Source organism: Culex quinquefasciatus, chromosome 1, assembly GCF_015732765.1.
Source record: "Culex quinquefasciatus strain JHB chromosome 1, VPISU_Cqui_1.0_pri_paternal, whole genome shotgun sequence".
In the NCBI taxonomy this organism is placed as follows: Eukaryota; Metazoa; Arthropoda; class Insecta; order Diptera; family Culicidae; genus Culex; species Culex quinquefasciatus.
Window position 1 is genome coordinate 98,579,984 of NC_051861.1, and position 14,030 is coordinate 98,594,013.

Genomic DNA, 14,030 nt, shown 5'->3' on the forward strand with positions numbered 1-14,030 from the left:
GCATCTGGTCACGTGACCACGTGAATCTGATGTGCGTGAAAACGCCAAACCTTCGACGCCACCAATTAGTCACTTGACTTCTGATGCTGCTACTGCTACTCGTTGATGCTACCGGAATAAGAGATAATTGCTCGTTACAGGGAAATTGGTTGGTGCAACGATCCTGCACTTCAATAAATTGGCTGAGGCTCTGGAAAATGTTCAACAGTTGAATAACACTCAGCATAACATGTTGGGGATATTCAATGGATTAAATTGATTTGCAGGAGAATTGCCTCAAAATAAAAAAAAATAAAAATTTATCGTAGATTTTAAAAATAAAATCTGTAAAAAGAGATCAAAAAAATCTCTAAAATGTCTCTGAATGCTTAAATGTCATTAGGTCTCCAAGACTTGAAAGTCTCCAAGACTTGAAAATCTCCAAGACTTAAAAGTCTCCAAGACTTGAAAGTCTCCAAGACTTGCAAGTCTCCAAGACTTGAAAGTCTCCAAGACTTGCAAGTCTCCAAGACTTGAAAGTCTCCAAGACTTGAAAGTCTCCAAGACTTGAAAGTCTCCAAGCCTTGAAAGTCTCCAAGACTTGAAAGTCTACAAGACTTGAAAGTCCCCAAGCCTTGAAAGTCTCCATGACTTGAAAGTCTCCAAGACTTGAAAGTCTCCAAGACTTGAAAGTCTGCAAGACTTGAAAGTCTCCAAGACTTGAAAGTCTCCAAGACTTGCAAGTCTTTTCAAGACTTGAAAGATTTATTTTTTCTTCAGCTCAACAAACCTTCCGGAAGGGTCATTGCCATCGTCCAAACACAGCTTTCCGCTGGGCAAAATACCAAACGACACACGTGATGCAGTGCACCTTGGGTTGAGCACAACAATTTTATGCATATGAACAATTTTATGCATATGAATAACACATGCACACAAAGCCGCCAGGTTGTGGCTTTTCTTGTTTTTCCCTACTAGCATGCACTTTTTCAGAAGGGGGGGTTTGTGGCGTCGGTTGCGGTGATGTAAGTTCATGGACCTGGCTTTTCTTTGCTCGAAACCTGTATGAACTGACAGACGATGGTGTGAAAAATGAAAGGAAAACAGAAACAGGTGGGCTCATTTTACATAACCTGAAAAATGAAGCAAGGACAGGGGAAAATCGTGTGAATTATGCAACGTTTTAGAATTGTTGTGCTCTGATGAAAAAGGATTTTAAGTTTATTTAGGAATTGAAAAAAAGAGTGCCTGAAATTTTGATTTCTTTACCCTTCACGAATAAAATGGTTCCTCATCTAATGAATAACAATTTTACGCCTCAAGATTAAATCCAAATAAAACAACCCCAAAGTAATTATAACTGCCATCTAAATCGCTCGTAAGCCCTTTGGAGCCCCCAAGCCGTTTTTGATACACTTTGACAAGAACCATAAAAATGCGAACCGTGCAGCAGCAGCAGCACCAACAACTTCGTCCTTTCCCCCCAAAATATCACACTCTCAGATCAAGCAAACCTCCAGCAATAAAATCTCATCACCTTGTTTCGACTCAGCTTCCGCGTGACACGTGCGTGCGTGCGTCCCTCACTGCTGTCGCACACACACGTGTCCCAGAAAAATTCGCTGAATTTGAGCTAAAATCAAATCTCGACATCAGCGGTGACGACGACGTCTTTCCCATAATGGATGATGCGAAGAAAGTTGGTTGTTAGCCGTTCTCTGCGATTTCGAAATTCCTATTTTGTTTTGGCGTTTTGGCGTTTTGGCGATTTGGCGTTTTGGTGTTTTGGCTTTTGGCGTTTTTTCGTTTTGGCGTTTTTGCGTTTTGGCGTTTTTTCGTTTTGGCGTTTTTGCGTTTTGGCGTTTTGGCGTTTTGGCGTTTTGGCGTTTGGAGTTTTGGTGTTTTGGCGTTTTGGCGTTTTGGCGTTTTGGCGTTTTGGCGTTTTGGCGTTTTGGCGTTTGGCGTTTGTTGTTTGGCGTTTGGCGTTTTGGCGTTTTGGCGTTTTGGCGTTTTGGCGTTTTGGCGTTTGGCGTTTTGGCGTTTTGGCGTTTTGGCGTTTTGGCGTTTTGGCGTTTTGGCGTTTTGACGTTTTGGCGTTTTGGCGTTTGGCGTTTTGGCGTTTTGGCGTTTTGGCGTTTTGGCGTTTTGGCGTTTTGGCGTTTTGGCGTTTTGGCGTTTTGGCGTTTTGGCGTTTTGGCGTTTTGGCGTTTTGGCGTTTTGGCGTTTTGGCGTTTTGGCGTTTTGGCGTTTTGGCGTTTTGGCGTTTTGGCGTTTTGGCGTTTTGGCGTTTTGGCGTTTGGCGTTTGTTGTTTGGCGTTTGGCGTTTTGGCGTTTTGGCGTTTTGGCTTTTGGCGTTTTGGCGTTTTGGCGTTTTGGCGTTTTGGCGTTTTGGCGTTTGGCGTTTTGGCGTTTTGGCGTTTTGGCGTTTTGGCGTTTTGGCGTTTTGGCGTTTGGCGTTTTGGCGTTTGGCGTTTTGGCGTTTTGGCGTTTTGGCGTTTGGCGTTTTGGCGTTTTGGCGTTTTGGCGTTTTGGCGTTTTGGCGTTTTGGCGTTTTGGCGTTTTGGCGTTTTGGCGTTTTGGCGTTTTGGCGTTTTGGCGTTTGGAGTTTTGGTGTTTTGGCGTTTTGACGTTTTGGCGTTTTGGCGTTTTGGCGTTTTGGCGTTTTGGCGTTTTGGCGTTTGGCGTTTGTTGTTTGGCGTTTGGCGTTTTGGCGTTTTGGCGTTTTGGCTTTTGGCGTTTTGGCGTTTTGGCGTTTTGGCGTTTTGGCGTTTTGGCGTTTGGCGTTTTGGCGTTTTGGCGTTTTGGCGTTTTGGCGTTTTGACGTTTTGGCGTTTTGGCGTTTTGGCGTTTTGGCGTTTTGGCGTTTTGGCGTTTTGGCGTTTTGGCATTTTGGCATTTTGGCGTTTTGGCGTTTTGGCCTTTTGGCCTTTTGGCGTTTTGGCTTTTTCTGGCCAACATTGTTTGAGCAAATTCTGCACAATTAGGAAATGTGTCACTTTCCATGAGAACCACCTTGTTTCTTTTTACGATGCTGACGACTGGTGAAACCGAAAGGAAAGATCTCCGCTTTTGATGAGCCGAACGTTAGGCAATTTCGAAGAACACACACGCGACACGTAGTCGGAGCTCACTTCCAAAGGGAAGGCATACATTTAGGCGCAAGGGGCAGCAGGAGCAGGCTCATGCTCGGAGCAGAATTCCAAATCATCATCGCAATTTGAGTGAGTCGGAAAGCCCTCGTGACACGAACTCACGCGCGCGTGCTGGAGAAAAAGGCAAAACTTTTGGCGCCTTTTATTACCTCGTGACAGTTGATGGACTGCGATTGCTCCGCGCGATGTCACCTCAGTGCAGCGGAAAAAATGGTCACACTCGGGCAAGCTCGTCTCGTAAATAAAAGCTCCTCTCTGGTAAGAACCTCAAACAGCACTGGGAGTGGAGGGCATTACGATGGATTTTGGTGCGCTTGTATGACTTGTAACTTTTCCGGTATCGTAAATGTTCTTTGATTTTTTTTTTGTTTTGCTGTTCTTTTTTGATGGCACCTCGCAAAGACATCAAACTATCGTCAAAGTGAGAGATTAGAAGCCATTAACGTGTACTTTCCGTGGCACGCACGAATGTTGGCACTCATGAGCGCAGCAGCTTTTATTGCCGGAGATTATGAGCCAATTTGGAGCGCATTTGGCAGGTTGTGATAAGACGGTGGAATTGTGCGGCAAAAATCAATAAAAACTTAAATTTGAAGGTGGCTATTCTTATAACATAATTTATATATTTTAAAGGTAATAAATCGGCTTTCGGTAATTTGGTCAAAGCAAACACCAATTTTGTTTCATCTCGGACGTTTTCGTTTTTATAGAACCTTTTTCAAGATTGAAAAAGTTGGCATACTGAATGAGAAGTTTAAGAAAAATTTAAGCGTCTTTTTTAAAAATTGTTTTTGCAATATTGAATTTAAAGAACTCATCAAAAGCGATGGCTTACTTACTTACTAACTTATATTTACTAAATATATCGTGGCAGCTCACAAAATTTGACAGTCCGCTTTGCGCATCCCAAATTTTTGAACTTAATTCGTCTTACTCATTTTAATTTTGAAATTTTCTGGAGAGATTGAAAACCAACTGTTTAGTGGATCTAATGAATTTTCTGTTATAAGACATTTTGTGATTCTCTACATGTGACCCCTTAAATTAGGGGGAAAACAAATTATTATTGGCTAATATTTAATTTTTCAAATAATGTTACTTAACCCACCTGTAGGTGGATCTATTTTTTTACAACATACTCACAAACAGACCCCAAACTTCATGTTGAGCCTGCGCAGTCTTTTTTTTTGTTAGGTCAGTGTTATACTTAGTATAATATAATCGTTTAAGTGATTTTTTTTAAAATTAAGCCAAGCTACGTTCCATTATATCCCTCTTACTTATATTTACAAATAAATAATCGAAATCATTTTGTTTGACAAAATGAAATGTGTGTCTGGTACTCTAGGATATTTTTCTCAATGTTTAGAATATAATACAAAAGTTTAATTTTATTACATAAAAAATCGGATCAAAACTCAAAAAAAAAACTGAAAGCTATTCATTTTTAATTTTTTTTTTCATTCTTTTCCAGGCCTTAAAACCCTGACCTATGGATTTGGGGGTTCCTTGACCGAAATAATTAGACCCAAATGTTTTTGTTTGGCCATTAGGGAAACCTACGCCGTGTTAGGGTGGCCCGAAAAATCGCAATTTTCGACGATTTTCACAAAAATAACTTATTTCAAAATATCTATCTCCGCGCCATATCATCCAATTTTAGCTGTCCTAGACGCAAAACAAAGGTGATTAGATTGGCTACTTGGGAAAAATAGTAAGAAGTTTCAAAAATCTAGCCAAATTGTAACCAGTGGTTAGGTTAGCTCCAAGAGTGATGAGACTGTTGTTCCGCGACGCGTAAATTAGCATGCCGAAAGGGAACCCTGTGAAAGCTGGAGAGCGGAACATCCCCACTCGAGTAGCTGTCCAACGCCAATGGACGCTACCAACGCTGCACGCTGGAGTAGTTGCGCTAGTCACCACCAGAAAGCGCCACGAGAAGGACAATGGATTCGCTAGGGCGAAATAGGATGAGAATGGGGCGAAATGGGAAGGATGGATGAGGATGAGGAACGCTGGAGAATCTGCGCCATTGGATCGGTCACTTGCCTGGTGATTTAAGAAGTGGACGGTCGGACCAGCTACGTTCACCGTCAAGTGAAAGTGAAGTGGAACCGGCGCGGAAGACTAGAAGAAAAGGGTCCATCGATCGGAAGATCCGGACGAGCTGCAGGAGAACCTGCACAGAAACTGGACAACCAGGTAGAGGACGATCCCAAAACAACAAATCCCCGAATCAGCCAACCCACCTCCTTTCCGCCATCTTCTAACGCTGCCCCATTGTGCCCTACAGACCCCTCGGTGTGTACGCTTCGCGTACCGATCGGCCAGCCCAACCCTGTGTGCCGGAAGCCCGTGTGACCCACACGACACCCGCAGTGTCCCCTACGGCGATCGTCACGCCAGACGATCGCAACTCTACACCGTTCCGGTGTGGGAAATGCCGGTCGCGACGCCGCCATTTTGTTCCGAGGAACATCCCTGTCGCGACCATAACCGCCACCGAATCTGCCAGCCGTTACAACCCGTCGACGCTGGAAACCAGGCAATCCGGTGGACTTGTCCACCGAAGTCCTGGGTCCGTCAACAAACCCTGGAGCGTCGAGGCAGAAGGCGAGGAGAGGGTCCGAGTACGTGCTGAAGCAGCTGACCGTCAAGCAGAGCAGAAGTAGGCGTTCCGCTCCGGTGGAGTGTGTCCCGGATGCGTGGAGGCGACAACGACGGCGAGTAGCAGAAGCCGGCGAGAACGAGCAGCGGCAGCAGTGACAGTTCCGGAAAGGGACCCCAAGGAAGAAGGAAGAAGAAGTCGTGTGAGGTAGGACTAGGATAAGGAAGTGGGAAGGACAAGGAAGTGCAGCTTGACTCTGCCGAAATAAACTGTCTCGCGAGTACCGCAATAAAGTGGGTGTTTTGTTTCAAAGGTATAAGCAGGTGTTTCCCTTTCGTGCCGAATTCGGATTAACAGGCCGACCCTGAGGTATTTTAATAAGGGAGGTCTCATCATTGCTGGAGTTAGCCAGCCATTTGTTATAAAATATTGGAAAAGGTCGTATGAAAACTTAAAGTGTTGTTTTGAAGGTCTCGGGACCAAAAAGCCTATGTCTGAAAATATTTTTATCAGATTGGTCTAGGACAGCTTAAATCGGATGAAATGACGCGGAGATATGATATTTTGAAATAAGTGGTTTTTGCGAAAATCGACGAAAATTGCAATTTTTCGGACCACCCTAACACGGCGTAGGTCACCCTAATGGCCAAACAAAAAAATATGGGTCGAATTATTTCGGCCAAGGAACCCCCAGATTTTTTTTAACTTATTCTATTTTTTATTTATTTTATAAGGATTGATGGCCACTCACCCAGTCGGCCTGGGTTCGATCCCAGACGGTCCCGGAGGCGTTTTGCGAGCGAGATTTGTCTGATCACGCCTTTCGTCGGACGGGAAGTAAATGTTGGCCCCGGACTAACCTAAAAAGGTTAGGTCGTTAGATCAGTCCAGGTGTAGGAGTCGTCTCCCTGGGTCCTGTCCTGGTGGAGTCGCTGGTAGGCAGTTGGACTCACAATCCAAAGGTCGTCAGTTCAAATCCCGGGATGGATGGAAGCTAAGGTGTAAATAGAGGTTTGCAATTGCCTCAACAATCAAGCCTTCGGACACCTAGTTTTGAGTAGGAATCTCGAAATCGAGAACGCCAAGGCAATGCAGTAGAGCGAATAATTTGATTTTTGAAGGAGATTGGCCCGAACAATCAAGATGCAAACAAAATTTTTTTTTTTTCAAAAACTTCAAAAATTCAAAAGAAGTTTTAGAGCAATTAGCTGTTATCAATTAAAATTGCATTTCCACGCGTTTAGAATTATTTTTAGCTTGATTTCAAAATCTTATGAAATTTTATGAAATTTTCCAAGTTTAGTATCGCAAAAAGATTTGTTTCGCTAAAATATTTCTTTTCGTCAAATCTCACATTAAAAAAAATAATCATTGCAAAACATCTGAACAAGTGTAAAATGCATTTTAAAACATGTTTTTATTTCTTCAATTTATAAGTGCTATGTCACTGCTTAAAATAAATATAAGTTTTTTTCGATAAAGTAAGTTTTTTTTTTCATAAGTCGTCGCCATCGTGCTAACTTGTCGTATGTGCATTTTGGGCCAAATTGAGTTAAGAACGCCATTTTGTGCAGCTCACAATGCCTCATCTTTTGACCTTCACAGATCCCCAAAATTCGATTTCAATCCTGAGATATTCAATGAAAACCAAAAAAGCTCCGAAAATTTTTGTCACTCTACATATAAAAGATGTTTCAATCCTGTCGTGCTATCTTGTCACTCCCTGAAAATTGATGTAAGTGTGACAAAGGGCAAAGGGATTTCAGGTAAGGATTCGTTTGACGCACGTACAAGTTAGACTACCGTAAACATTTTTAATTATAACTCGGGACTCCAGCAACCAACTTCAACCAAACTTCGGGACAATGCAGAGCATGATCAGCCAAATAAAACGTGTTTGTTATTGTTTACATTGCGTGCTTTCGTTTTTGTTTATTCAAGGTCAAACATTAAAACGCGTTTTTCTCGGAACGTCAAAATGGCGGGTGCGACAAGATAGCACGACGACGTCGAAGTAAGCTAATTTTTATTTTTATTTCGTGGATTTCTTTAACTCTTGATAGTTGTTCTATTTATTTCATTAATGTTATTATCAAATTTTACTTTATTATTCAATTTCATAAATTTCTTGAACTGTAATTATTCTTAAATTCCATCCATTCCTATATTCTTAAATTTTAAAGTATTCTTTATGAGGCAAAAATAAAAAAATCTAAAAAGTTATAATTTGTAATGTTATTTTTAGTACAATCAAATGAAATCAATTATCAATCATTTATTTAAAAATCTTTGGAATTTCGTTAAATTTTCAATGTACAAAATCACAAAAAGCTATAATATATTTTTTTTGTCAAATCTTGCATTTTATGAAGACTTATGATTGCATATCAACTGTATGGATGTATAGTGCATTTTCTAATGTTTTTTTTTACTGAAACGAGGAAATTCTGGCACGTTATTTAAATTATTTTATAAATAAATTATTCATTTATTTAAACTATTTTATAAATAGATTATAGGAAGTGACCAAGCATGTTTCTATCAAAACTTTTACAACGATTTGTTAAAATAGGGAGAATTTTCAAATAAGACATGATTCAATTTGAGTCTTTAACCATCCATCCATACAAGATTTTCCCCAATAAACATTCCACATAATTTGGAGATAAATTATCTTTTTCCAACCGAAAGGATTCCAGATAATAATTATTATAATTATTATAATTATAATAATAAAATAAAATCATATCAAATTGTTGTTTATTTTTGCATAAACCTGCAAATTAGTAAAATTCATGATATACAACAAACTATAACATTTAAGCTCCACGCCTACCCGTCGACTTTGGGAATCAATCGTGCCCCCATACATTTTCGACTAGTCGGTGCCACTGACCACTATTTTAAATATAATATATTTAAAATGACGTCATGTAACTTCAAAGTTCTGTTCGTTTAAATTTTATGCTCAGTACATATGGATTTTAAATTCGAATTTAAATCCATAATTAGTTTTGAGAAATTTGTTCGAGAGTTTTTTTTTCCCAGGAATTTTCACTTCTTTTCTTTAATCAAATACCCACAAAGCTATTGCAAATATTTTTCAAAGTTTTTGTCGTCTCCCCCGATCCTTTTTTAAATTGACTTGAGAAATAATAAAAGAAGTCGTGCAGTCAACTAAAAACAATTCGTCCTTCATGCACTGTCGCTTAAAACTGGGAACTTTTGTTCTATGAAAAAATATCATGAAATGAGAAAAAATCGGGGTCTCAAATTTGTCCCAATTGTTGCCGAAGATACCAATTCGAATACATTCATAATACATTTGTTTAGACAGCCTCCAAAATTGCAAGGAGAACCCGATAATGCAAAATGGGTTTTTCGGACATAAGAAATCGTTGAACAATGTTTCAACCGAATGAATAAACAAAATTGAAAGCTGCGAAAAAATTGCAAAACGCTGTGAAATAGTAAGAATAAAAAAAAATTCCAACACTATTTTTTACTATATTTTTTACCATATTTTCAACTTTATCAAATAAAAAAATATGAAGACCTGTTATACAAGAGGATTTACAACAATGTGAAATCTGTTTGCAAATAAGCTTCTTTTAAACAAATATAATTTGCCGCACACTTTTCGGGGTTGATTTACTGCGGACATTGGCAAAATTTATGCCCTACCATTAGGGAAATGTGAAGCACCTCTGCGCACCGGTTGCACTATAATGGCCTGCAAGAACAACCAAACAACACCAAACTCTTCCTTATCCGGCTATAGTCCACCACGAGGAAGGAAAACATTTTCAACCATCATTAGCTCCAGACGTGCCACCGCTGCTCAGCAAAGTGAACCGGAACTTTTCAATTAGTCCGCGACCGCACTCAATGACACGCGATTGTTTAACTTGATTAGTTTCGAATCCACCTCTCCTTAAGCTGAACTTAATCGGTCGACAATTAAACGCACCGTAACGCAAAGCTGAAAAACGATGACAGTTTTCAGGGTGCGCTCACGTAGCGCTCGACAACTAGCGCAAATTAGGAAAAGTAAGCCAGGGTCTTGGAAAGCTCGGCACGTTTTCAATTAAAGAAAAGCTTCTTCCGGTTGAGTTGGACTTTTGATCTTGCCCAGTGGAGTGGAGGAATAAATTTTTGGCTTGGACAAACACAAAAAGTTACGCTCCACTTGTTGGTTTAAGAAGGTACTATGCTTATTAAAGGTTTTGGGTGGGTGTCCTAGCTAAAAGATCATTTAGTAAATATCCGAATGAAGGGGATATTATACTACATCAACCATTGTCTAAATTAAGAAAAAATAACACTCGACTGCGACTACAACAACAACACCTCTATAAAATAGATGAAAATTAGCTCAGTCTCTTTGTCTTTATGAAAGATCGACTTGATAAATAGATTAGATTGGATTAGATTAGATTATATTAGATTAGATTAGATTAGATTAGATTAGATTAGATTAGATTAGATTAGATTAGATTAGATTAGATTAGATTAGATTAGATTAGATTAGATTAGATTAGATTAGGGTAGAGTAGAGTAGAGTAGAGTAAAGTAAAGTAGAGTAAAGTAGAGTAGAGTAGAGTAGAGTAGAGTAGAGTAGAGTAGATTAGTGTATAGTAGAGTAGGGTACATAAGAGTAGAGTAGAGTAGAGTAGAGTAGAGTATAGTAGAGTAGAGTAGGGTAGAGTAGAGTAGAGTAGAGTACATAAGAGTAGAGTAGAGTAGAGTAGAGTAGAGTATAGTAGAGTAGAGTAGGGTAGAGTAGAGTAGAGTAGAGTAGAGTAGAGTGGAGGTGGGTGGAGTGAGTGTAGAGTGGAGTGGAGTGGGTACATAAGAGTGGGGAGTGGAGTGGGGTAGGGAGTGGAGTGGAGTGGAGTATGGTAGGTGGGGTGGGGTGGGGGTAGGTGGGGTGGAGTACATAAGGTGGAGTGGAGTGGAGTGGAGTGGGGTGAGTGGGGTGGTATAGTGGGGTAGGTGGGAGTGGGGAGTAGAGTGGAGTGTAGAGTGGGAGTGGAGTGGAGTGGGTGGAGTGGAGGTATGGTGGTGAGGTGGGGTGGGGTGCATAAGGTAGAGTAGGTGGGGTAGGTGGGGGGTATAGTAGAGTGGAGTAGGGTGGGAGTGGAGTAGAGTGGGGTACATAAGGTAGGTAGAGTGGAGTGGAGTGGGGTATAGTAGAGTAGTAGGGGTGGAGTGGGTGGAGTGGAGTGGAGTAGGTAGAGTGGAGTAGAGTGAGGTATGGTAGAGTGGGAGTGGGGTGGAGTACATAGAGTGGAGAGTAGGGAGTGGAGTAGAGTGGGGTAGAGTGGGTAGAGGAGGTATGGAAGAGTAGAGTGAGATTGTATAGTAGGTGGGGTAGGTGGAGTGGAGTGGGGTGGAGGTGGGGTGGGTGGGGAGTGGAGTGGGGTGGTGGAGTGGAGTGGGGTGGAGTGGGGGTGGGGTGGGGTGGAGTGGAGTGGAGTGGGGTGGGGTGGGGAGTGGGGTGGGGGGTGGGGTGGGGGGTGGAGTGGAGTAGAGTGGGTAAGGTGGAGTGGTGGGGTGAGAAGGTAGGTGGGGAGTGGAGTGGGGTGGAGTGGAGTGGAGTGGGTGAGTGGGGTATGGTAGAGTGGGAGTAGAGTGAGTAGGTAGGTAGAGTGGAGTGGAGTGGGGTGGGTGAGTGGAGTATAGTGAGTAGAGTGGTAGGTACATAAGGTAGAGTAGAGTGAGGTAGGTAGAGTGGGGGAGTGGAGTGGAGTATAGAAGAGTAGAGTAGGGTATAGTAGAGTAGGGTAGAGTAGAGTAGAGTAGAGTAGAGTAGAGTAGAGTAGAGTAGAGTAGAGTAGAGTAGAGTAGAGTAGAGTAGAGTAGAGTAGAGTGGAGTAGAGTAGAGTAGAATATACCAGCTGGCGTCTCGTTTCACCCTAACAAATTTTTTTCGAGGTCATTCCCTGGACGCAAACCCTGCAGCAGTTCATCCCCCATTTCCAAGGGGGTCAAAATAGTGGCTGCGAAAATGTTTATGTCAAACCCACTGTGGACAGTCACTGTGCACAAGCGCGAGCATATTCCGGTAAAATCCGTCGAGATAATTAAAGCGAAAGAGAGTGTGTTTTTTTGGACTCGCGGGAGGTCTCGGAACTCGGTGCTGAACTACCCACCCCGGCTGTGGAAGCTGCACTGACTGTGAAATCTACTGCTCTGGGGCTCTCGAAACGCAATTAAATGAATGGCTTTAAATTTGTTGGCTGTCCGAGCGGTTTGCGCTAGGGATGTTGAAGTTGTCATGCAAGTTCTTTTTTGTCAAAGGCACAAGCAATTTAAATTACAAAAACTGACTGAACATTGAGTTGAAGATTTTCTTCAAAATATTTTGACAATTCAAAAACATGCACTAAGCTATCGTCCCAGGCACAACCTCACAACGCTTTTTTCGACAAAAGTTTCCCCCGCTGTAGCTTTTCTTGTGTCCAGCTTTTTCACGCAAGAAAGATCCGTGCAAACAGACTCGACAACTTGGGCGAGGGAAAGGGTCCAAGCTAAAGTTTCTCTATCGTACTAATCCTCGAACCTCTCCCCCTCCCTACCCACTGTTTTTTTTTTCAGATTGAGAGTCAGAGTCTAGAACTCCCGCTTATCGCAGTGCGATCTTCCAAATTACATTTAATTAAATTAATGCGCTTCTTTATCTTTCCAGATATAGCGCTTACCTGGCTCGAAGTCAAGTTGCTGCTGTGTAGTGGGGTTATCACAAGTCTTATCTCAAGTTTAATTTGTTTGGAGTTTGTTTTTGCTTTGACTATGATGTTAGGCAAATAACCTATAAATTTAAAAGGTAAGAAGTTCCAAGGGTTAACTATTTATGCTGATATTACAAGAGAGGACACGGGCATCGTTATGTTGAAGATTTAAAATTGTAAGTTTTTCTTTATCCTGATTCTTGAACTCTGAGTTCCTAATCCAGATATGTAGTCCAAATTATAATCCCTTATTCTAATTAAACGGAAAAAATCAATTATCGAAATCGTGAATTGAATTCACGAATGCGAGGACCACGAAGGATTATATTCACGTTTATAGTGCATATGCACCATACTCATGAATAATTTCCCTCGTAGTTCTCACATTCGTGAATTTAATTCACGATTACGAGAATTGATTATTTTTCTGTGTATAATTCCTAATCTTAATCCGAATTCAAATTCCAAGTTCTAAATCCTAATCCTAATTCCTAATCATGATTCTTGAGTTCTATTCCTGATTCCTAAACCTGATTCCAAATCCAAATTCTTAGTTATGATTTTTAATCCTAAATCGTAATCCTAGTTTCTAATTCTAATTCCTAGTTCCTGATCATAATTCTTAAATCCAATCCCTAAACCTAATTTCTAATTAAAATTCCTAATTCTTAGTCCTAATTATGATTCCTAATCCTAAGGAATCATTCAAAAACCACGTCGGGGGTTGTCCACGATCCATACAGAGCAGTTCTCTACGGAATCGGTCTTTTTCCTTTAATTTTGATTTTTGTTTTTTTTTAATCCGGCTGAAACTTTGTTGGTGCCTTCGGTATGCTCAAAGATGCCATTTTGCATCATTAGTTCGTTCATATAATTTTCTATACAAATTTGGCAGCTGTTTGATGTGTGAAAATTCAAAAATCTGTATCTTTTGAAGGAATTTTTTGATCGTTTCAGTGTCTTCGGTAAAGTTGTAGGTATGGATAAGGACTACACTAAATAAAAATTATACACGTTAAAAAAATTTGTAATTTTTTATTTCACTTTTTGTCACTAAAACTTGATTTGCAAAAAAAACACTAATTTAATTTATTTATTATTTTAAATGTTTTAGAGGACATAAAATGCCAACTTTTCAGAAATTTCCAGAATGGGCAAAAAATTTTTGCCCGAGTTATGATTTTTTAAATCAATTCAGATTTTTTTTTCCAAAAATTCGAAATATTGGTCTCTAAAATTTTCAACTTCAGTTTTCAATGTAAAATCGAATTTGGAACTTTTTTGAAAATAGTCGCAGTTTTTCATTTTTGCCTTCCTCACTGAGGTAAGGCTATAATCCTGCTCTAAAAATGAACTTTTTATTAAAAGCTCGAAGACCCACCTTCATATATACATATCGACTCAAAATCGAAAACTGAACAAATGTCTGTGTGTGTGTATGTGTGTGTGTGTGTGTGTATGTGTGTGTGTGTGTATGTATGTATGAGTTCAAAAATCTTGCCAAGTTTTCTCAGCACTGGCTGAACCGATTTTGATCGAACCAGTTGCATTCGACTT

The 14,030-nt window shown here is 40.6% G+C and overlaps 1 protein-coding gene across 1 annotated transcript; it reads right to left on the reverse strand.

Annotated features, from left to right (window-relative positions):
* Positions 1 to 1,686: 1,686 nt before the first annotated feature.
* LOC119770759 (neurofilament heavy polypeptide-like) lies at positions 1,687 to 2,937 on the reverse strand. The gene has a single exon (XM_038266214.1). It carries the CDS (start codon positions 2,935 to 2,937, stop codon positions 1,687 to 1,689), a length of 1,251 nt encoding a protein of 416 aa, XP_038122142.1.
* Between the last annotated feature and the right edge of the window lie 11,093 nt (positions 2,938 to 14,030).

Bases quoted from the DNA above. Each gene is read 5' to 3' on its own strand.
- LOC119770759 (XM_038266214.1), bottom strand. From the start codon at position 2,937: ATGTTGGCCAGAAAAAGCCAAAACGCCAAAAGGCCAAAAGGCCAAAAC.